At 43.5% G+C, this 20,346-nt stretch overlaps 2 protein-coding genes across 3 annotated transcripts in view; one reads left to right on the top strand and one right to left on the bottom strand.

The window, feature by feature from the left end:
* The window catches only part of BORCS5 (BLOC-1 related complex subunit 5), an 89,188-nt gene that overhangs the window by 4,763 nt on the left and 64,079 nt on the right, over positions 1-20,346 (top strand). Inside the window, exons 2-3 of one of the 2 annotated variants that reach the window (XM_065672580.1) lie at positions 13,823-13,929; positions 19,909-20,052. In XM_065672580.1, the coding sequence (XP_065528652.1) occupies positions 19,941-20,052 (112 nt within the window). In that variant the 5' untranslated portion in view covers positions 13,823-13,929; positions 19,909-19,940. Of the gene's footprint in view, positions 1-13,822; positions 13,930-19,226; positions 19,362-19,908; positions 20,053-20,346 lie in introns of those variants that run through there. The other variant, XM_065672571.1, reaches the window with a different exon arrangement.
* On the bottom strand, positions 8,516-14,647 carry MANSC1 (MANSC domain containing 1). Its single transcript, XM_065672557.1, has 3 exons — positions 14,314-14,647; positions 13,307-13,447; positions 8,516-9,859 (listed from the first exon to the last, which is right to left on the bottom strand). The coding sequence occupies exons 1-3, from the start codon at positions 14,531-14,533 to the stop codon at positions 8,859-8,861; spliced, it is 1,362 nt and encodes a 453-aa protein (XP_065528629.1). The 5' UTR covers positions 14,534-14,647; the 3' UTR covers positions 8,516-8,858.

Genomic DNA, 20,346 nt, shown 5'->3' with positions numbered 1-20,346 from the left:
GCAGCCCATACAGGCGAGCTAGTCCAACAGGAATGCATTGATATCCCCAAGGGAAAATATGAAATAAGATGACCTGGAAAGCTTGGTCATTTTCTTTACGCCTTTGGAGGAGAGTTTGGACTCCTGCTGATGGTGCATTCAGGGTCAGGCTGTCTACCTACTACCTCTTTTCTCCTTTTCCATCTCCCAGGGAGTTGAAAACAGCACTGCCTGAGGATACACTTCTTCAGCGGTTGTGTTTTCAGTGTGAACCATGCAGGATTCTGATTTTAATTTGGCACTGCCCACCAGACCACAGGGCAAGTCCAGGACTTTTCTTAGGAATATTCGGCCATGGCTACATGTCAAAGCCAAATTACAGAAATGTCATTTGAGAAAGTTACAGTTTTAAAATTTGTAAAGTACTTTAATGCTAGGTTGATACAGAGGAAACATCCTTTTAAAAGAGCTCACATTTCAGGCTGACAGACACCAAAACACTATTTTGTTTTAGTTTGCTCAAATTTTCAAACCCAGTCAGCATCTGGGCTCTATTAACCATAATGTGCGTGCCTTTTAAGCAACAACAATTTAAGAATATTTTCTTTTCAAACCCCTTTCATGGAGTTCAGTGTTTTGCAATATGCATCCATAATATTTAACAATTCTGCTTTGCACTGCAGTCTTTGAAGTCTAAAAATTATTTACTGGTAAAGCATTGTACATTTGCTTGCACTCTTTAGTCACAAGGATTAATGACTAGAATTTATGCCTCTGGTCAAGCAAGGTAAGTCACTGTGTCACACTAATTAGCAATCTTTCCTGCAACACTTTTCAATCTCTATGTAGTGTACACGGTGTGACACACCAGCTGTGCATAGGAAATAGCTCATTTGCAACTTGAAATAGCCACTTCTGGGCTTAAGTGCTGTACCATACCAAGTGCAGTTTATGGCAAGTAAAGAGACTCATCCCTCTCCAGTTCAAAGTCTGGGAGGAAGATTCAGATTTGTATGTCCATGCCCATATTTTATTTATACTTTATATTCATATACGTATTAGTCTGAAATTCAGCCAAAACACTAAGCACCTCAAAGAATATGGCTATAGACCATCAGCCATGATACCTCTACAGGGTTGGGGTTCTTATTAGCTGTTAGGTAAATTCTCAAAATAAGCTGAATAAGCAAGAAGAGTTCCTCATAGCAGAAAAGAGTGCCCTCTGATGGTTAATTTTTAGGTTTAATATCTGCAATGTTTTGTGAAGCACTTCTAGTTTTTCAGAGATTTGTGAGGTAAAGCCACACAAATGCAAGATGTTGGGACAGGTCTTTATGTTAAGGAAAACCCAAATACATAATTTGTTTTTTACCCTCTTAATTGCTTTTTAGGTAGTCATGAAAAATGAGGATGGAGGCAAATTATTGATAACATTTTTATTGAATTACCATTACCCATATTTCTCAGAGACAGGCGGTGCCTCTGGCAGTTTGGAACTGTTACTCACACTCCATTCGGTATGTTTATGTTTCACTGTGGCAAGTGTATCTCAAGGCCTGGAAACGTAGCATGCAAGACATATATAAATTCCCAGCTTATTTCAGAATCATCAATTTATCATTAAATCAGCTAATCACAATGCAAGCAATAGTTTGAATTAGTCCTTGTTCACTTCTCAACCAATAAAATCCCAAGATAATCAACAGTGACTGATTATATAGTCTGTCCTGGCTTTAACAGGCCTTGCCAGTAATTCAGTTAACAAATTCCTGTTTTATTAAAAGCATGGTGATCTTTGCACCAAAGCTACAGGACTTGGAGGGACTGGAGTGGAAACTGAGGGCCAGATTCTCCCTCCCACCCCACTGGCTAAGCACTACGTCAGTTAAGTTACACACAGGGAATGCTGGAACCACCTGTGTTTCCACAAAAGATGTTTCAAATGCAGGCACAGGACAGCAAAAAGCTCAGCACATATTCACCCCAGCCATTAGCTAAAGTGTCTCTCGTTGATTTCATTCCCTGTTAGAGCGGGAATGAATGTGGATGCTTAAGCTTGCACTAACTCCATATGTAAAGGTTTCCGTGGCTTATGGCCTGTAACTCATTCTTCATGCAATGAGGGGATAGAAGAGGCCATTATATATATTTGAAGTCTCATTTGCTGCTTTTCCATCCGCATTAGTTCCTTGAATAATTTCCTTGCAGTATGGACTTTGACAAAGACTCTTCCAGTACAGCTGGCAACTAAATGTAGATAAGTGACAAAGGAAAACACAGAGAAAGACAGACCTGCTCCTTAAATATATTTGTTAAAACAGTGCCCACTATAAAGATATTGTTGAAGGATCGTCATATTCCATTTTGGAATAATTAGATTGTATTTTCTCCTCTTAAGAAAAAAGTGATTAGAGTGAGGCTATCCAGTCCATTCCTCATCCTGCCTTCTTCCATCCCCTCCCCAGTCAAAGCCACAAAACCAGTATTTGGTCACATGGATCTTCAAATAAAAGGGAATTGTGTCTGAATAGCCCTGACTCATAAAGCTCCTTCCAACGCCTTTTTCAGTGTTGGAGCTTTGCTGTTAATGCAACTTCTACTAATTTTTTTCCTTATTACAATTGTGAAAAATCTAATACCTTTAGAATAATCTGAAAGAGCTTACACAGAACAAAATCCCCGTTTCATCTTGGCATATTAAGAAATCTTTTCTTTGAACAATACATCTAAAATGCTATTTTCCCCAAACAGTTTTTTTTTTTTCTTTAAGATAAGTAAAGCTATAAGTGTTGAAAGAAATTATGATTTAGAGTCCTATATTCAGTTGCGGTTTAGGAATCCTGGCACTTTAACTGAAGGAAACAATACTGAGGATATGTGCATCCAGTGGTACACTACGGCAGGAAATCATAAATTCAGTATATCAAAAGGTGTTCCAGTCACTATATTAAAAATAAAAAAATGGGAGCGATAAACCCAAACCACTTAAAGATAGGAGAAAAAAAAATGTTTGCAGAGCATTGTATGTACCAGTTGTTTAGTTGGTGCTCCCACTGTGTGTACTACCCCTCAGTTAAGAGCCTAAAACCATAGAATCACAGTACGGTTTGGGTTGGAAAGGACCTTAAAATCATCCAGATCCAGCCCTCTGGGCAGGGACACCTTCCACTAGACCAGGTTGCTCAAAGCCCTGTCCAGCCTGGCCTTGAGCACTGCCAGGGATGGGGCAGCCACAGCTTCTCTGGGCAACCTGTGCCAGGGCCTCAACACCCTCATAGTGAAAAATTTCCCAATGTCTGAATCTCCCCTCTGTCAGTTTAAAGCCATCCCCCTTGTCCTGTCACTACACACCCCTATAAAAAGTCCCTCTCCAGATTTCTTGTAGAGCCCTTTAGGTACTGGAAGCTTGAGCAGTTCCACGTCCCTTTGTGTTGTTGCCCCAGAGCTGGATGCAGGACTGCAGGTAGGGTCTCATGAAAGCAGAGTAGAGAGGGAGAATCCTCTCCATCGGCCTTCTGGTCATGCTCCTTTTGATGCAGCCCAGGATACAGTTGGCTTTCCGGGCTGCAACGGCAGATTGCTGTATCATGTCTTAATTTTTCATCTACCAGTATTCTCAGATCCTTCTCTGCAGGGCTGCTCTCTATCCATGCATTACTTAGTCTGTATTGATGTGGGGGACATATGGGTCACCCAGTAATTATTTTGCTACATAGATATAATTTCAAAAGAAAGTTCTGAACATCAAAATTCAAGTTTAAAGTGGTGTTCAGTTTTAAAGAGAAGTATCAGAAAACTAAAGCAAAACACAACCTAGCAAATGCAAATTCCCATTTTCTTTCCCTGTGCAAATCCTCCACTTTTTTCTTTCCCTGTGCAAATCCTCCACTTTCGAACAACATTGGATAGACAATGAAACAGCTCTGTGGAAAAAGAAGGTGGAGGAAAGGTACTGAATTGTCACAGCTGATGGTAATAGGGCAAAATAAATATAAGTTGAGCTGAGTTAAAGATTGAAACGAGATTTGTTAAATTTTACGTCAAAAGCCAAATGAGAAATACGCAGAGTCTTTCCCGGAGTGACCTGTCTTGCTTTACCAGGTCCATTACGAGACCTGCAACCAAGATCATTTCTAATTAGGGCTTAATGAACATTCAGTCAGGTGAAAACTAACTAAAGAAAAAAAGAATTAGGGTTAAAAAGTTAAAGTTACAAACTTTACCCCAGATCCAAGACTCATCTTTTGAATTCATCTTTCAAGCCTACTTCTGTGTTCTCAGCTGGAACACAGGTGTCAGCTGGCAGCAGAACAGGTACATGAACCAGTGTGTCACTTGCCAGCACAGTGACTTGCAGCTGTGCGAGGCCATGGACCCCAGCTATAACGGAACAGAAGCTAATGCGCAACCCGTTGCTTTTTCCTCATGAAGTGAGCCAGCATACAGGAAACAGCGATCGAGCATAGTTGTACTGGAACTTGAAAATACATTTATTCATTTTTTATAATACCTAACAAACACACAGAGGACAAAGAGCAGCAGTTTTGTGCTTTGCTCTTTGATATCCTCAAGAAGTATAGAGACCTAGAGGAAAAATATTAAGTGTATGCTTCCTGAAGATGAAAAAACTTTCAATATATCCCAGTCCTTCAGGAGACCTACCCATCAAGAGGCTGGTAAAGCATCTGGGAATAGCATGTACCTTCCTCGGTACATGGGGGGAATGCAGCTATCCCGTAACTATCAGTGAATGGGGAGGCAGAGAAGTGTATTGCCTATATAAAAAAATCAGTAATGCAGGGGAAGGGCCCAGTAGCCTAGGCCAATTTCAGGAGTGTGACAGAAAGCTAAATACAGCTGCTCTAAATGAAAAGGTAGAAACTGTTGGCTGCAATAACAGCACTTTAAACTCTGTGTTTGTATCAGTATGGAGTGTGGGATGGGGGGATGAAAGCCATATCTGATGGTGTCATCACATTCAAATCCACTAAGATGGTTTTGTAGGAGGAAAGAAAGTAAGATTCAGTTTTGAAACTGACTTCTCATGTAATTCTCTTTCCTTTAGTTTATTTTGGTTTTGTTTGGTTTTGTTAGTTGGTTTGTAATTTACTGGAAAGAATCCTGAGTATAAGCATTTCCTGCTCCTACAGGAATTACAATAATCTGAAGCACTATTTGAGGAGAACACACTATACTGAGTTTGGAGCCCTTTGAGGTAGGGACTGTGTGCTGTTATCCATCTCAAAGAGATCTGCAATTTACTACTTTATGATTGTTTGCAGTGGTTATAAATTTGGGCTTTCTGTACTACAATTCCACAAAATAGTTTTGTTCACAACAGGTTGCATTTACACACCTTGTGTTTCCTCAGCACTTTAAAGCAACAACATGAAAACAAGCATTTATTACACTCTCAGGTGATTAAAGTCAGACAGCTTTTGGCCTCATGCCATAATGTAGCTGTTACTTTCAGAAAGACCCACCCCAAGTGCACAGGTTGTCATCATATTGTGATGGCTAATGATCCACTTAAATGTGTGGTGCACAGTTAAGACCATAGGAGATGTCAATGGAAAAAGAGAAGAGCTCGCACAAGTTTTAGATAAAGGATATTGAAAAGCAGTAGCAAACTGGATGGATTTTTTACAGTTATTGTGTCTCACTCCTTTCTGTTTCATAATACAAGAGCATTATCCAGACAAAAAAAAAAAAAAAAAAAGCTTCAAAAATAAATATAATTAAGCATCACCATTGAAAGAATGATGATGGGAAATATCTCTCTCCTGCTCCATTAACTAGCAGTGCCAGTATGGAACTAATAATGCAATCTGATTTCATATTATAAAAGTAGATAAGAGAGTACGCTTAGTTTTGTTTCTACAACTGTTCACTACCACTATATGACCTAGTAACAAGTTTTAAAAGTGTGCATATATCATCCTCCACCCAGACGCTTCCAATAAACAAAACAGCTTTCCTATAAAACATTTTTGCAGTGAAACAGCCATTGATTGGGAAGTTTAAAGCCAAGCTAAATAAAACATTTTTAAATTGGCGCCCTCCAAACTTGTCAATTCTGTTTACTGTTGTTGCCCTCTAGTGTTCAAACACAGCTTGTAAACGCCCCTACAGAAAGATCCAAACCGGCCACCTAACGATTCCCCCCGTTTGTTCTTAATCCAGCCAGACAAATGGATGGCAAAACAAGGGATAAGTGTTTCAGTGCACCTGCCTAATGCTCAAGTACATAAAAAAAGGATTTTTAATGTAAGAACATTTAAAGTTGTTTCACTCAAAGATTGTGAAAGGCCACTCAGCATCCTAACTAAATTAGTCATGGTTCTCATGCACCTCCCTGCTTTACTTCTGCCATTCATTGTGCTTGATATACATTGCTGTTTGAGTTGGAGGACAATGTTTCTAATGGCATTAGCCAAATACATGTCCAGTGCTCTGAATGACCCTGAGAAATGTCTGCCTGGCTTCTCTTAAATGTATCTTTACTGTATTGTGCCCTATCATAGAATCATAGAATAGTTAGGGTTGGAAAGGATCTTAAGATCATCCAGTTCCATCCCCCCTGCTATGGGCAGGGACACCTCCCACTAAACCATGCCACCCAAGGCTCTGTCCAACCTGGCCTTGAACACTGCCAGGGATGGAACATTCACAACTTCCTTGGGCAACCCATTCCAGTGCCTCACCACCCTTACAGTAAAGAACTTCTTCCTATAGAATCAATTAATACAAACCATCTCTCCCACCAACAAATTAGTTGTTACAGCGGGAGCACACAGTGAGGGTTCAGGGGTTGTCCTCAGCACCTCTCCTGCAATAAGCTGCTGTGATGGCAGCAGCAACATAGAAGACTTCTGACAAGGTTGTAGTTATTTTGAGAGAAATTACAGTCAACCTCAGATCTGTGCCTGCATTTTTACAGCCCACAACTGGGCCTAGTACTTGTTTTATTAACTCATTTCCCAGAAATGTTGTTCCCCCTTGTCCTGTTCCTTGACCAGAAACCTCTGAAAACAGATACTAAAAAAACGAAAGAACCTGAAGTTAATCAAAGTGCAGTCAACAGGCAAGCTGATGGGCTGGAGATACTTTTCTTTTGTAATTCTATTAATTTGTAAGAGGTTACACAGAATGTTTTTCATTCAAGCATTGTCAGACTTAGGCAATGTAGAAAACCAGCTGGTTTGGTATCTGTAAAGCAACTTGCAGCCCCCATATAGTAAGAATTCAACTTCTTGACATAAGTAACACTGACTTTTCTTTGATCTTTTAATAATGGAATTTTCAGAGAATTTTCTGCATAAAATTGTTGTTTGAGCTCTCAGAAAACGTGGCTTGAGGCAATTTTTGGATCATGCCTGTTTCCCACTGCACTAGGCTTGACAGATCTAAGAACCTCTTGGACGTGAGTCACGTTTTATATTTTGTAATAGAATTATTTCCTTGTATTCATGAGGCACTCTTCCTTCTCTGTCCTGATGTTTGCTGTTGCTTACACTGTCTGCTACCCAGATACTTTGAAATCTAGTCTTTCACTGTAAAACCAGTTTTAGACTGGGTGTATGTGAAGGGAAATGTGAATAATACAAACTGGAAGTTGTTTAGCTCCCATGTACTCTCGCTCATCTCTTGTTGCAGAATCAGGAAAAAAATAAGAAGCAGCTATGATTATTACCAGTGACATGGAAATGACTCTAGAAGGGAGGAGGGTGTGCTTTGAGAGCCAGTAAGAGCTCTGTGTGTTCAGGAGGTACAGTCCATCACTTTTGCAAGCAGCTCTTTTGAGAGCCACCAGCCTGGTGAGGGAGGTAGAACACCAGAAGCATGAAGATAATGCAAATTGTCCTTGGCAACTGTAGGAAACTTCTTTGAGGTTGGCACCCTCCTACAACATAGCCACCATTCTCCTCTAAAACTTTTTTACCTGCCTTTACATGTTCAGCAGGTGGAGACCACCGCTTTCTGTGTGTCTTCTGCCAGTAATACAGCTGTTGTCTTTGCTAAGCCCCCTCATAAGTTTCTGCCTGCTCTGCAGTCAGGTGTTGAGTCTCAACTGTTAGGGATCTAAGTGTATTAGAACAGATTCTCTCTTGTGCATATGCCAAGTCACTTGATCATGCTGTTTGTCACAAAAGAGCTTGACTGCAGCTTGCTTTACTTTGATATGGTAGAAACTCTTTCTCTCCAATACATATTACCAAAAAAACTAATATGGTACAGGGCATCACGGTCTTTGGAAAAGGCAAACTCAGATTTGCCCCATTTAGTTTCAAGAATAGCTTGTGATCTATACAGAAAAAAAAAAATAAGGATACATATATATGCATAAACTGTATGTAGATAAAAAAAAAATAAGCTATGTCATTTATACCACAAGTGTTACTGTTCGTACTTAAAACCATTTGGATGCAAAGCTCTACTACTAAGTACTGCTTTAAGGCTACAAATAGAGTAAATAGGATTGCCAGGCAATCATGTAACACTAGCATTTGGTGGAAAAGCACTGAAAATGCTCAAGCACTGCACAGGTACTCAGTTTATTAGGTACACTTCTATTCCACTAATCTCATCATAGTACAGATTAAGCTCTTGAAATGCTTTTTCTCCTTAAATATAAGACCTTAGCTTAACTTGGATTTGAGTGTTTATTTTCGGGATTCAGTCATAAATGAAAAATGATAGACATTATAGTTCAGTGTAGAAAGAGCAGTTCTCTACTCCACCAAAGCCATCTGCCACTTTCCCGTTAGCGGACAAAAAAGGAATCCATCCTCTTCTGAGATTTCACTCTCTACAGTTCCATTTCAGAGTTGTCCTCTCAAAGATGAGAGATACTCCTCACAATCTTATCCCTCTCCCTATCATACATCAGCATACATTCCATTGATCAAGTAATCCAGCCTAGTATAATGCCTCTTCTGAAAAGATTCATGTATTTTTTTCCCAGTCAGTGCAATAACTAGCAACAAGAATATCACCCCAAAAAGCAAAGCTGCTACAAGGCTGCTTTTTTCTCCCAGCTGAGTGACAGCCCTCCCTCTCAGAGGGCTCTCCAGCAGATAGCTTTCTAAATCAGATGAGTCATAACCCTGAGCATTGTTTTGGGAAGACATGGGGGAATCACTAGCAAACAGAGTGAAACCTGAAAAAGAGAAGAGGGTTACATGGCTAGTAATGTTGGAAGAGACAACTGTTGGCTCAGGAGGGATGGCTGGTGTTCTTAGCCCTGATGAGGTAGCAGCAGATCTGGAAGTTGTGGTCACCTGCTTGGTTGTAGAAGTAGAAGCAGAAGTTGTGGAACTAGAAAGAGGAACCCGAGTAACAGCAATGCTGGTGGCAGGGATACCAGACTTAGCTCTGGCAATTGCAGTAGGTGGAAAGGTAGCTCTGGTGGTGGTGGTGACAGTAGTAAGTTTAGCACCACCAGAATGCAGAGAGATTGTACGAGATTCCAGTCGAGTGGTACTTGTAGGCAGAGGAGTGAGAGTACTACTGCTGGGTTCAGGAACATTAGACGGAATGGTGGGGAACAAAGCAGAGGGGTTTCCATTTTGATCAGCAAAAGACGTGTTTGGTGGCAGATCAATTACTTTCTGCTTTGGGATGGGGTCTAAACTCTCAGGATGTTTTGCTCTTTGATATTCAGGAAAAACTGTATGAAATTCAGTGTTGTCTAAATGCTTGCCCTTGTAGTTTGGGAGTTCAAATGCCTGATGGAAGACAGACTGTTGCAAAGCAGCAGTACGATTCTGATGGCTAGTCTGGCTGTGAGAAGTAAAGGCTCCAGCATCTGAAGACAAAGAATACTCATTTGAAGAAAAGTCCTCACTTCCGAAGGATGTATCCTCTGGGGCATGGGTATCTGGAAACAGAAAGGAAACACCAGTATTTCATTATTTTTTATTAGCACAGGCTTACTCTGTATTTCTCAGTAAGAGAGATATAAGGGGGCTCCAAAAACACTAATGAAACTGAGGCATCACTATCTTCCTTTCTTTAAAATATGCAGAGTGACTTCTAAATCCTGTCTGTGTTGTAAGACGTGTCAGCCTCAAGCCTGGACACATCAGACCCTGACTGCAACTTCCTATAGAATTTACCTGTGCAGAGCCATCATCCCAATCTGGCTATTTTATACTCATATTGCATGCATGTAAGCATTTATTTAGATTTGAAAAGCAGAGTGAGTAGGCTCATTGTCTTCAAACCATTCTCAGCCCTTGTCAGTTAAGAAGTTGGTATCACCAACCTCATTTTTATTTGTCAGATGTACACATTTCTACCTAGCCAAGATGATTATATCCTTCCCTTTCTTGTAATACCCAAGCACCCTGTGATTGCTTGACACAATTCAATTCACACACAAAATTGTCTTATAATACAAGGTGGCAATAATATCCCCATTTCATAGGCCATTTTATATACATACTGATTTGTAGGAAAGACCTGAGCTCCTATTGCCATGCTAGAAGAAAGACATTGCTCCAAGAGTCTCCAAGCTATTTGCAGTAAAGACCTCCACAAGAAGCAGACTACACTTTATAATTTCTCCAGAAGTCGATACGTGTTCCTTGCAAAATGTGGGTGAATGTCATTTAATAGAATTTGGAAGCAAGTCAAGACTGTTATATGACAGAAATTCCACACAAACAATAATCATAGCAGTTAACTGATTCTAAACAGGTATTATTTCTCTGCCAGTTTGTCTAAGTAGGAACTCTTATCTAAAGGGATGGTATCTTTTCAGTTTTATTATACATGCAAAGAAGCCTACTTGGCTGCTGCTTCCATGTATATTTACATGCCTTAAGACCCCACAAAAAAAAAAAAGTGAATAAAAAGCCCCAACCCAAAACAGCAAACCAAAAACCTCTCAATACTTTAAACAAGAACACAGCAAATACATCTGCAATAGTAAACACCAATTTTTATCCTCACCTCCCAGTCAAGCAAATCAAGTTACCAAAGTAACATCTTAAACACAGATAATGGACTGACTTAAGAGAAAAGCCATACTGTGTTTTTAGAGAGTGGCTTTAAATAACAAGATGTTCAGTTATTGCACTATATATATATATGCATATATAGGATATGCATAATCAGAAACTGTATGCTCAAAGGCAGCCAGACTGTTTCTGCAGCTCTGGACACATTTCTACACCAGCGAGGAAATGGGCTGTCACCACCACGGAGTCAGTCACCAATTCACTTTTTCCCTGTTCCCGACACACTCCCATGGAGCTCCCCCCTGTGTGTTTAAACAAACAGCGGATGTAGCGTGACAGCTACAAAGCACTTGCAGCATGCTATGTCATCTTCAGTTCCCTTGCCTGGGCAACAGCTAGAAAAGCATGGAGCAATCCCGCAGCGTTCAAAGAACGGAGGAGGGAACACAGGGAAGCTATGTATGAGTTCCGTACAGGAGTTAAGTATCACTGTTACTCTGCAGCACTCAGATTAATTAATGTAACTGCCTGCATGAACTAACTCTACTCTACATTTTCAGCATCAAACCTTGATTTTGCAGTATTGTCTCCATTTGAGACTACCAGCTCCCAAATGCAGTGGCCCAAACCTGTCCTGTGAGAGGTACAGCTGGAGTACTAGGATAGGCTTGTTAGTAAGGAAGAACCGGGACACTACACAAGTCAAAATTTAAAAAGAGATGAAAACCCCAAAGTAGTCCTCCTGATATCTCAAATCCAATAAGCTGCATTAGAAACCAAACTTCAGATTGTTTGCTAAAAACCAAACAGCACCTCCTGAGCATACTTTGCTAGAATGCACCAGTCCTGCATGGGTATCTTAGTGGGGTGGCAAAGGCAAGTGCCACAAAAGTAAATGAACAGCAGAAACCAGAGATGTTCTTTCTTTTTTTAGTAACAGCTTTTTGCGGCTGAGTCCATGTTTTACTTCCCAAGCCATAGGTTGTTTCCATTAGTTAGCAGCCACAAGAGTAGTTAAAAAAGAGGAAAATTAAATAAGTCACTGCCAACATAGCATCAGTATTTTACATTGCTTTATTATCAATAAAGTATCTTTCCTCCTTTTGGTTTGGTTTTCAGTGTAACCACATTCAGATTCTCATATGAAGGAATGATGCTTGACAGGTTTGTCAGTGCCAGCACCACTCAGGTGCTACCTTTGAAAACTTACTAGGAACATAAAAACAAGTTGTCATAATCTTTTCACAATTCAATGTTCACAGAAGCTAAAAAAAAAATGCAAAATTAAAAGAGAAGGAATACGCAACCAGGTTGTTAACTAAGCATTACACTACATGCAGGATGAGATGAAAGCACATGCACTATCACATTTCTTGTTTGTTTGAAACAAGGGGGAAAAGAGCTGGAGAATAGTTCCAATGATAATTTTTACAGGCATGCAGTTCTTTTGTTGCTTTTGCCCAAATCTTGTGTGTTGTGCTTGCACAAAAGTATTTGGTAATGTATGTGAATAATCTTTGTACATATCCTGCTGTTGCATAGTTCCTCTTGGAAAAGTTCTCTTCTTCAGCGAAGGATCAGTCTCTGGAAATAAGAACTATCTGCTCTCTCAAGCAGCCACACTGAAAACACCTTGTGAGCTGTTGGTGGGAGGATAACCTATCAGTTTCTTATCTCAGCTGTTCAAACAGGTTTAGTGCATGTCAACATCAGTCAACGTGTACAGGTTGCTATAAAAAAAATCCCACTGCACATGACAGATAGCAAGAAATTTCTGAGCATGCAGCTCACATGCTATAAGGCTGAGTTTAGACAGTTTGCACTCATGCTTCAGGTTCCCTGACTGAAAGCAGAAAATAACCATTACTATTGCCATCACAACAACATCACAGTGATGCTCCGAGGCTTGCCCAGCATTTGCTCAATGTTTCTGACTGCATGTATATGGTGTTCATCAGCTTAGCATGGTTCCCTGGAATACAGTAGATGGCTACAAGGGCATTGTCCATTGCTTTCAGTGATACTCTTCACTACAGGAAATTTTCCTTCTTGAATACACTAACATGGAAGCGCTTATTTTTGGTTTAAGCAAGGGAAAATTATGAGGAGTTCTGAATCTAATCTGAAGGAATTTCGTAAGGGTCAGGAAGTTACTCCAGTGAGGCAGAGTCCACACAGGAGCCCAGCACACACCTGCCCATCCAACATCCATAGAGCAAAAGAGTAGCATTTTCAAGCTACAGTGCTTGCCTTAGAGCATTTTACTAGAACAGCAACCCCCAAACATTTTCTGGTCACTACTGAAAACTCGCTGGTGCGAAACCCATCTAGCCTGGGAACTGGTGGCTGATACTGTTATTTACCTCTAGTTATTTTGTAGCTCACAAGTCCTGTTGCGGGTTTCATTGGGCAAGCCTCAGTACTAGGGCAGTAAAACAGGTAGCAGTTTGGGTGTGCGCTTGTCCTTCGAGCATCAAAAATCATCAGATTGCACTTCTTGTCTCCTGCAAAACACGATAAAGACATGTTTCAGCAATAAGAACTTTTATAGAGTCTTGAGAATGAGTTCTAGTTTGTTAAATTAAATTTTCTTTATGTGAGTAACAGGAAAACTACTGACATAACATTCCTACAGGAAAACCAGCCCAGGACTGCAAAAGAATGGCCTAGGGCCAATATACAGAAGGTCACACCTTCCTCTTCCTGTACAGATGAATTTAGGAAAATAATGAGTCTAATCCCTCACCTCCCCCTTGCTCCTTACCGCACTGGCACCACTTCATAATTTCTTGCTTACAAATCCTGATATATTGGAGAACCTCCTCAATATGCTAATGGGGGAGGAAATTATTTATACACTTTTCCTTATCACATCCCAGGAATTGCTTGGCTCATTCCTGCTTGTGGGGTCACCTTTACCACGTCATTTCTACTTGCCTCTCTACGGCTCCAAAAGCTTGATGCAAACCAGTGGTCTCAGAGAAGGGTAAGCACTCCTTTTTTTTTTTTTCCTTTAAACATAGTGTAAAATGTCAGTTACTTTTACTAAATGTCGGTTACTCACTCAGTGCATCTGCTAACCACAGCTTGCACATCTGAGTCTGGTGATCTGAGGGGTTTTAACATTTGAAACTACCACTGTTTCCTTGCTGCAACTATTTTCCTGAGCACTGCGGGGTCCTGCACCGAGATCTATCCTCACGTTCGGTGAAGCAAGGCTCAGCAGCCGCAAGCTGTTACTAGTCGCAGCGCGCAGGGAGGGATAAATTGACGTTTCCACGCTGAATACAGAGGACAGCACTCGAATAGCACGCGAGCCCAACTCCCTAAGTCATTTCCCAACAGAGAGGGCCAGGGAGGAACGCGTTACCTGAGATCTTTACCCCCGAGCAGCAGGCGCGGACGCAAGCCTCGGGGGCTGGGACGTACATGGGCTCCGCTCCCCGGACGCCTTTGGGCAAGGAGAGGTTGATATCGATGATGGTGTTTTCCATCCTCTCCGCGGAGCACTCCCGGCCCGGGGGTGGCCCCGCCATCACGCCGGTGACCACCAGCAGGCACACCGGCCACCGCCCGCTGCCGGGGGGCATGGTCTCTCGGGTACGGGGCTCTGCCGGACCCGCCTCTTCTCCGACACAACCCGGGCGGGAAAGCAGCAGCAAGGAAACGGCGGCTGCCCCGGGCCGCCGGTACGTCCGGGAGGAGGGACCGAGGGAGGCGGGCCCGGGCCGCATGCCTGCCCGCCTGCCCCCGCCTCCCGCCCGCTCACCTGCCCTCCTTCCCGCTGTCCCGGCGTGGCTGCAGTGATGGCCCCGCTCTGTCAGCCGCCCGCAGGCCCAGGGGCTCGTCCCGACAGTCGGGGGCAATGGAAAAACCACCCGTAGAAACTCTTCAGGTGGAGGCGGCGGGGGCCGGGCTGGTGTGTTTCTGCTAGCAGCCTGACCTGCCGCTCCTCCGAGATCCGGTTTTGGAGGCTGTATTAAAGCGATTAATGTGCATGTCCTGGTCTAAATGCACATGTGTGTATTTTAATGTGTAAGCGTCTCTTTACTACCTGAGTAATCCTGTTCAAATCATAGACAAGCACAGGGTGTTTGCTGAAAGGGTGTTGTATGGACAAGCCTGTCTGCTGGAAACATGGACTGGCAGCTTAACCCTCAACAGCCTTAGTGCAATGGCTTGCTTAAGTAATGCTTTTGCTTGGGAATCTTTCATTTCCTCATTGTTTTGTTGGGTTTTTTGGTTTGGTTTGGCTTTCTTTGGGGGAGGGAGAAACAATGTTTCAGAATAAAACTGGCCCAGAGCGTAAGGAATGCAAGGAATAAAAAGATTTTAAGATATATTCCTCTTTTTTCAGGTCTCTCATTTTTAAAAAGATGAGCATGCTATAAATAGTTAGAATAATACAGTTGTCTGTAAATAAAATACATTTTCCTTTTAACCATGGTCCATTACCTGAAAGAGATACCAAAAGGCAGGTTATACATGGTAATGGTTTGGGTAGTATAATAAGACTAGGGAGTCTGGTTGTGTCTGGCAATCATCTGCTGTCTGAAAGAATCTCACAGAATCACAGACTAACAGGTTAGAAGGGACCTTAAGGCTCATGTGGTCCAACCTTTCTAGGCAAAGCATGACCTAGACTAGATGTCCCAGCACCCTGTCCAGCTGAATCTTGAAAGTGTCCAATGCTGGGGAATCCACTGCTTCCCTGGGGAGATTATTCCAGGGGCTGGTTGTTCTCATTGTGAAAAATTTTCCTTGTGTCCAGTTGAAATCTCCCCAGGAGAGACTTGTGCCCATCACCCCTCATCGTTTCCGTACAGCTCCTTGTAGAAAGAGAGACTCCATCTTTGTAGCCAGCCTTTAAATACTGAAACATGGTGGTAAGGTCTCCCTGAACCTTCTTTTCTCCCAGCTGAACAAACCCAGCTCTCCCAGCCTTTCCTCATAGGCAGGCTTCCCAGTCCTTTGCTCATCTTTGTGGCCCTTCTGTGGACCCCCTCCAGCCTGTCCACAGATTTTTGTATAGCAGGGAAAGAAACATAAATTGAGGTGAAACTTCTTCCTTCTCTGAGATCCCTGAAAGGGGTGCAGTGCCAGCAGCAGCAGTGGGGACACATCCTGCTCCATGCTGCCTGCCCTTCACCATGCCTAACACCATGGACCCAGGCCAAGGGATGAGTGGCTGACTTGTTCTTCATGCTCAGTCAGTTCCTGTCTCCTTTGCTAATGCAACTTTATGTTGGCTTTTATTTGGACATCAGTGCTGTAAGAGGCTGAGCCCATCATCTTGTTGCACATCAAATAGCCAATTTGGGGCAATTCCTCATGTTTTATTGTGACTCTTGAATTCTTGGTACTTTTCCCTGAATTTTTCACCTGCATTTGTTTAAGAAAACATGTATTTCTCAGATTTGGAAATCTAGAGGAATGATTTTTGTAGCCAGGTTTCCCTTTTTTCATAAGCTGGTACAATTTTTTTTTTGCTGTTGAAAATGCTCTAAGAGAATGTGAACATTTTAAGTGTCACCTATGAGCTGTGTCACACAGTGAATGACCTATGGGACTGAACACCAACAGCAAGCACAAATACTGTCTGTGCTATGTATTGGGCAGAGTCGCAGCTGCCACCTGCCTTTGCTTACATAGTGGTGGTGGAAGAAGCCAAGCTTAAAGAAGCTGAAAAGAAAAAAAGGCTAAATGTCTGGCTGGAGTGGTTGTAACTAAAAGGTTCTTCACTGGGACTGCTGGGATAGTGTTAAGGGTTAGGGGTGTCACGGTACCAGAAGGATAATGAATGTGAAGACCTGTGCAGAGACTACTGTGTGAGACAGGCGTAAATGATTATGGGAATATGAGAAGGGCTGATGTGATATATAATATGATTACAGGGAAAAAGAGAGAGCATGGGATGACATGATTGTGTAGTTTGAGTACTGAGTATATTGAATATACTAAGTAAGTCATAAAGGAAAAAATAAAGAGATAAGAAACGGTATAAAATATTTGCCAAAGTCCTTAAGTTACTTACGTTATGGTAATATAGGTAAAACATCAGATGTATATATTCTAGTGTAGATATAGCTGTGCACTGTTACAGGTACATTCAGTTAGGCACTTGATACAGGATGCCACAGAGGACTTGCATTATATCCACATCAGAAATAAAATAAAGAATTAATTTACGCATTTAACACACTAATACATACCTTTATTTTAAAAATGGTTTCCATGTGGTAAAATTCCATGTGGTAGACACACGTTGGTTAATAGATAAATTAAAACTCCTTGGGGTGGTGATGTACAGCAAATTCACACTTCCAAAATAATATATGGAAACACTTCAGAGAGGAGTGAGTTGTCCCTTACACAGGAGCAGAAGGGATGTGAATTGAAGGTAAACTTGGTGATGCAAAGCAGCTAATTTAAACATTTGTCTGAGATAGATAATGTCAAATGACCTTATGGCAGGCACTGGTTAGGCTGTAGTCCTACAGATGTCATGCACTTTAGCTGTAAAAGCTGCATTTATGTTTAAACACTGCCAGTCCTGTACAAGCCACTGAGACTGCTCATGGGTGTAACTTTAATTATGTGTGCGCATGTCGCAGATTAGGAACTCGAGTTTGTAAACTGACTTGTGCCAACAATAGTTGGTTCTTCCCCCCAAAAATTATACTGTTTTCATACTATTTACTTGTTATTTTGGCAGGAATTGAGCAGTTATTCAGGTAGTTGAAAGAAAGGTCTATTACTATTAGGTTACAAAAGCAGAGTACTGTCTACAGCTAGCAAAAGGTGGTGTTGGACTGCGATTGCTTTCTTGCAGCCTTGACCTTGGTAACAGTTGTGAGGCACAGTTCCCATGAAATAGTAGCATTATTTTTGCGTTTAATACAAGTGTGGTGGCAATTAGAAAAGGCAGCCAAGAGAAATGATGCTGAGTTCGGTGCAGAGCTTTTGATGATGCTGGGCATCATGCATGAGCAGGGAACAAATTCGGTCAGCAGCTAGCACACACAAGCACTGTTCTGTGTTTTATTCAGTATTCCATTCTCATGGATGCCCCATCCCTGGCAGTGTTCAAGGCCACATTGAACAGGGCTTGGAGGAACCTGGACTAGGTGATCTTTAAGGTCTCTTCCAACCCAAACCAGTCTGTGATTGTATGATGGTGTAATGACTTATAGGCAATTCTTCTGTCACAGACATTTGTGTGGCTTCTTTTCCAATGTGTCAGATATGAAAACAGTAAGTCTGAAATCTCAGCATATGTTTCCTTTATCTGCTTCCCGGCACAAGGATAAAGGCAGTTGAAATGGCCTTTTCCTGCATGTGACTCTGCTGGTGCCCTGCTGCAGGCAAAGGGCTGCAGTTCTGGGGGGGGGAGTGATGTCTGTAAGCCCACCAAGCAACCCATGGGAGAACCGCATGGCCCACCTGCCAGGGGTTGCTTTACAGAGTCACAGAATCGTTCAGGTTGGAAAAGACCTTTAGGATCATTTATCAGGCAGTATGAGATAAAGACCCAGCATGCTGGGGTTTGAAGGGTTTGACTTAGGACAGGAAAATTAATACAGAATCAGAGGGTTGGACAGGACCATCAAAGCTTATCTAGCCCAACCCCCTGCAATGAGCATCTTCAACTAGATCAGGTTGCTCAGAACCATCATCCTTGAATGTCTCCAGGGATGCACCATCCACCCTCTCTGAGCAACCTGTGCCAGTGTTTTACCACCCTCATTGTAAAGGATCTGTTCCTCACATCCAGCCTGAATCTCCCTTCTTTTAAAGCATCACCCTTTGTCCTATTGCAGCAGGCCATGCTAGAAAGTATCTCCCTTCTTTCTTCCAGGCACCTTTTAAGAACTGAAAGGCTGCTCTGAGGTCTCCCCGGAGCTTTCTCCTCCGCAGGCTGAACAGCCCCAACTCTCTCAGCCTTTCCTCATAGGAGAGGCGCTCCAGACCTTTGATACCCGTAATTAAAAGTAATAGCAATGTTGTGCCCCGAGTCGTGTTCGCTCCCCGCGGCTCCGGCTGGGCAGCTCGCAGGAGGCCCGAGCCCAGGCCCGGGTCCCCCTCCGGCCCAGTGAGGCAGTGACAAGAGGCCCCGAGCCTCACAGCCGCCACCCCCGCCACTTCCCCTCCGCCGCGGCCTCCGCCTCTTAGCAGAGCCCCGCCTGCCCGCCGCGCCGGGCGGAGCCTGCCTGTGACCCGGGCGCAGCCGCCGGCCGGCGCAGCCGGAAGCCCCGTGGGCGGGCGGCGGTGGCGGCCGGGGGAGCGGCGGTGGCGGCCGGGGGAGCGCCGCTGCCCCCCGCGCTGCAGGAGGGCGGGGAGGCGGCGGCGGCGGCTCGGCAATGGGAGCGGAGCACAGCGCCGAGGCCGAGAGCCGCGCGGGCGAGCCCAGCACCTCAGGTGGCGGCTCGGGGCGGGGCGAGGCGAGCGGGGTTCCCGCTGTGTGCCGGCGGCGCGGCGGTGCGGAGCTCGGGTTCGCTGCAGGAGCCTGGCGGCGGGCGGCGGTTGCTGGGGAGAACGGAACGGCTCTGCTTTCCCTTGCGGGGCTGCAGCTGGCGGCGGCCCGGCCCTTCCTCCGGGCGGCAGGGAGGGAGGGAGATCGCCGGGCCTTCCTCGGGCGGCCCCGCCTGGGTCGGGGGAGGCAGAGGCGGCGGGGTGAGGGCCCTGTGCCGGGGAGCGGCGTGCAGAGCTCGGCGGAGAGGAACAGGGAGGGTGTGAGTGGGGCAGGTGTGGCATGACCTGCTCCTCACGGGTCTTGGCAGACCTGTGCTGAACATCATGTGTTCTTAAAGGGAGCTTGTGGCCCTTCGGTGGTCTCAGTAATGTGCTTATGCTATAGAAAATGTACCTGAGCTGTGTTAAATACAGTGACAGCCGCCTAGGGTTGAGTTCTGATGGAATCTCCTTCTTGATTTGATTGTTCCCTTTGCCTCCCATATCCTTCCAGCATCTCCATCACCAGCCAAGCAGCGAGCAAAAATGGATGACATTGTGGTGGTAGCCCCAGGGACACAGTCCTCCCGGAATGTCAGCAATGATCCTGATGTCATAAAACTGCAGGAAATTCCAACTTTCCAGCCCCTTTTGAAAGGTAAGCTATTGTTTTTCCACTGTTTTTAAAGGCCTTATTTTTTCGTTTTGTACCTAGTGGAGTGTGTGCTTTGTGTATCCTAAGGTTCCTGCTGATGTTCATGCGTCCATGTATATTTTTCCCTACTTGTCTTGTTTCAAACCTTACTTTAATTATTCCCAGCCTTCTAAATAGTGTGGGAACTGGTTTAGAGATGTGCTAGTAATGCTCACTGCAGTGGGCCCATCTACTGTGAAGATACTACAGCTCCAAGCATGCCAGCTTGCCCTGTATCACTGGTTGACGAGAGTTGCT

This window comes from Lathamus discolor, chromosome 1 (assembly GCF_037157495.1).
Source record: "Lathamus discolor isolate bLatDis1 chromosome 1, bLatDis1.hap1, whole genome shotgun sequence".
NCBI classification, from domain to species: Eukaryota; Metazoa; Chordata; class Aves; order Psittaciformes; family Psittacidae; genus Lathamus; species Lathamus discolor.
This window is presented reverse-complemented; position numbering and strand designations above follow the sequence as displayed.